The following is a 3,221-nucleotide window of genomic DNA, read 5'->3' on the forward strand; positions in this document are numbered from 1 at the left end:
ACGTCTCGAACATTCCTTCTCCGTTAATCTTCTTAAAATCTGCAATTATGCTCAGAAAACTAGAAAGTACCCGAAATAGTTATAAATTAACAAAAAGGAAACTATGCATGATGATTAGCTAAATTATGAATGAAATATGCTAAAATAAACTATAAAAAGAAGTAAATAAAATGAAATTATCAGTAAATAAGCGAAAAATTAAGGGAAAAATGATTGAACTGGTATGGACATGTCCTTAAGAGGCCATCATCGATGATGGTAAGGAGGGTATAGTCAGTTAAAATCAATGGTAAGCGGAGGATGGGACATCCTAGAAGGAAGTGAAAGATGATGTGATGCTAGATATGGAGGGGTTTGCTCTTTCCAATGACATGACCTCAAATATGTGGGGTGGAGGCTAAACATCGGGGTTAATGTGTAGCCTAGCTTGTTGATACTATTTGCTCATTAGCATGTATCTTGGTTTATACATGTTTTGTTCTGCTGATCATATTTGATTTACTTCTTATTGTTTGCTTCGTTTGCAGGTTATCAGATTTAGAGACTTTTATTCTAGTTTATTATTTATTCCGTCTTACCACTCACTTTGATCTACTATTTGTGTTTACCTCCTTTGCTGGTTAGTGGTTGTTTAATGACGAAGATTATCTTGAGTCGCGGTCGTTTTACCCCCTTATCCATACGGCGGTCGACATCTACCTTCTCGTACCCATTCTAATGAGATACACAAGGATTGTTTTTGTTGTTCTTGTTATTCCTTTGAATTATATTATCTTATGTTTATGTTTATTTGACACAAATAACTAGTTTGAAAATCATGAATAATTCTGGAACTCAACGAAAAAACAAGTTTGAAAATCATGAACAAATTCGAAATTTTCAAACCATATTTTCCACTTCTTTTATAAGAAAAAATAGTTTTGAAAATTAGAAATTTCTGAATTTGTAGTTATTTCTTAAGTGTCGAAGTTATGGTCATTAATTAATTATTATGTAAAACTTTTTAATATGATCATTGGATGATACCTTATTTTCTTATTATCTCTATATAACCTTTTTATTATGTTTTTTATGGACCTATTTACACATACCCACTATTTTATTCTTATATATACATAATTTTTCCAAAGGAGTACTTGAACCTTCAAATTTTAGTTAAGTAGCATTTATCCGTTAACTTTTAATACGGATAGGCAGAAGAGCCTTAATTACTATGTTTTATTTATGTATATGAACAATAAAAAAAAAAAAATTTATAGGAGAAGCCGAGAAGAAAACTTCATGACAGAAAAATTCCAATACAAAGGCATGTCTCTGAAATTTTTTCAGAAATTTTTTTCTTTTCTTTCTGACAATGGACTAAATTCCCCGATATACCCCACATCAGGTTCAATTCAAAGAAGAAAATTTAATCAAATCGAGAAGGGTAGAATTACCCTGGGCTTTGGTAGAAGGGTATGTAATTTGACATCACTGCAGAGTCAAAGATGCAACGGGGATTGGTAAAATTCAGCATCCGAGACGGCTGAGTTTTCTTCATCTTCAGTTGGAGCTGGCAAGTTAAGATCAATAATTACCAAATTACCCTGGGCTTTGGTAGAATTAACCAAATTTACACTTGCATCGCCTTTACCACCAAAAGAGTCTGAAGCAGTTGTTGTTGATGAACCCAATACATGTGACCTCTTATGCCCACCCAATGCTTGACCCGACCCGAACACCCGATAACAATATGGGCATTCATGTAATTTTCCATCATCCTGAACTACATTCTTCCTAGACTTGTTGCCACCGCCGGAGAAAGCGAAATCGTTATCGATTCTCCGGTGACTCGTTTTATGACCGCCCAGTGCTTGGAACGAGTCGAACACTTTGTCGCAAGTCTCGCACTGGTACTTGGACCGATTCTGGCTCGGATTAGACTCGCCTGAGTTAATGAAGCTCAAGACATCACGTGAAAGCATCATCAAACACAGAGCAACATCCTCCTCGGCAGAATTAATATGATCAGATACCGAACTCATGATCACCGGTTCCAAATCAGTACTCAAACTCGGTTCCTTCACCGAACGCGTAACCCTGGCTCTCTTCGATCTCTTCCGAGTCGGATTCATCTTTCGGTTCACCTCCGTCTCACTCTCCCTGTCTTCCTGAAGCACAAACCCGGACCCTCCGTGATCCAAAAACTCCGGATCCGCCACTCTGAAGCTTCTCTTAGGATTCTCCCTTAATCCGTACATCAAAATCTTCTCCTGGTCTTCGTCATCCTCCGAATGATCACAAGACAGTGAAGCTGAAGTAGTTGAGTCGGTTGTGGTGCGACTACTGAGTTGCAACGCATGAATTGGTTTCTTCCATGGAATGGGTAATGTGACTAAATGAGATCTCATATGACCACCCAAAGCTCTGCCATTAGAGAACACCTTATTACATATCTTACACATTCTTCCCTCCATGGAAGAGATCCTACACGCAGTGTGTGTGTGTAGTATGTGTGTGCTGTTTCTCTCTGTACAGGTACAGAGGTGCGATCCTTGTTTCTCTCTCTAGCGGTGTAGCATGAGATTGATGAAGGGGAGGAGTAGGTGACAAGCATTCCTCCGCTAAAAAGGAGGCCTTTAATTATATAAAATTAAAACTTTTACCCTTCAGCTTTGCTATGACTTTCAAAACTACCCTTCACTTAAGACTAAATTATTATTACCAACTATAGTCCTTCTAGCTTTTGAAAAACTACACGACGGGTCCCTAAAATCATTTAATTGCATAGACACCTCAAAATAAAAAAAAAAATAAAAAATAAATAAATAAAAATAAAAAAACAATAACTTTATGATCCTTAAAAATGGATGACATTTAAGGTTTGCTAACCCCTTAATTATCAGGCTTGTTTAAGATGAGTACATTTTGGGCTTTTCAAAAGTGAAAGGCCCTTAAAGAATGCTAAGGTTAGGGGTGAGCATGGTGCGGTTCGGTGCGTTTTTTGGCCAAAACCGAACCGAAAACCGCAACTTCGGTTTTTTGAAATTTAGAAACCGCACCGTTCGGTTTTTATGCGGTTCGGTTTTTGCGGTTTTTATTGCGTTTTTTTGCGGTTCGGTTTTTTTTTTTTGCGGTTTTTTGTTAGTTTTTTTTTTTTGGTTTTCATTTTGCCTTTTTACTAAAACTCAAGTAACTCGGCGAGTTACTTTGACTTAGATGAGGAGTGCTAATCATTTATT

General features: G+C 36.9%; 1 protein-coding gene across 1 annotated transcript; it reads right to left on the bottom strand.

Moving 5' to 3' along the window:
* Positions 1-1,193: 1,193 nt before the first annotated feature.
* Positions 1,194-2,602, bottom strand: LOC145165109 (zinc finger protein ZAT9-like). The gene has a single exon (XM_079083748.1). It carries the CDS (start codon positions 2,454-2,456, stop codon positions 1,482-1,484), a length of 975 nt encoding a protein of 324 aa, XP_078939874.1. The 5' UTR covers positions 2,457-2,602; the 3' UTR covers positions 1,194-1,481.
* Between the last annotated feature and the right edge of the window lie 619 nt (positions 2,603-3,221).

This window comes from Lactuca virosa, chromosome 3, assembly GCF_052849685.1.
Source record: "Lactuca virosa cultivar CGN04683 chromosome 3, Lactuca_virosa_CGN04683_v6, whole genome shotgun sequence".
NCBI lineage: Eukaryota > Viridiplantae > Streptophyta > Magnoliopsida > Asterales > Asteraceae > Lactuca > Lactuca virosa.

Excerpts from the sequence above, each read along its gene's own strand:
- LOC145165109 (XM_079083748.1), bottom strand. The coding sequence starts at position 2,456 with ATGGAGGGAAGAATGTGTAAGATATGTAATAAGGTGTTCTCTAATGGC.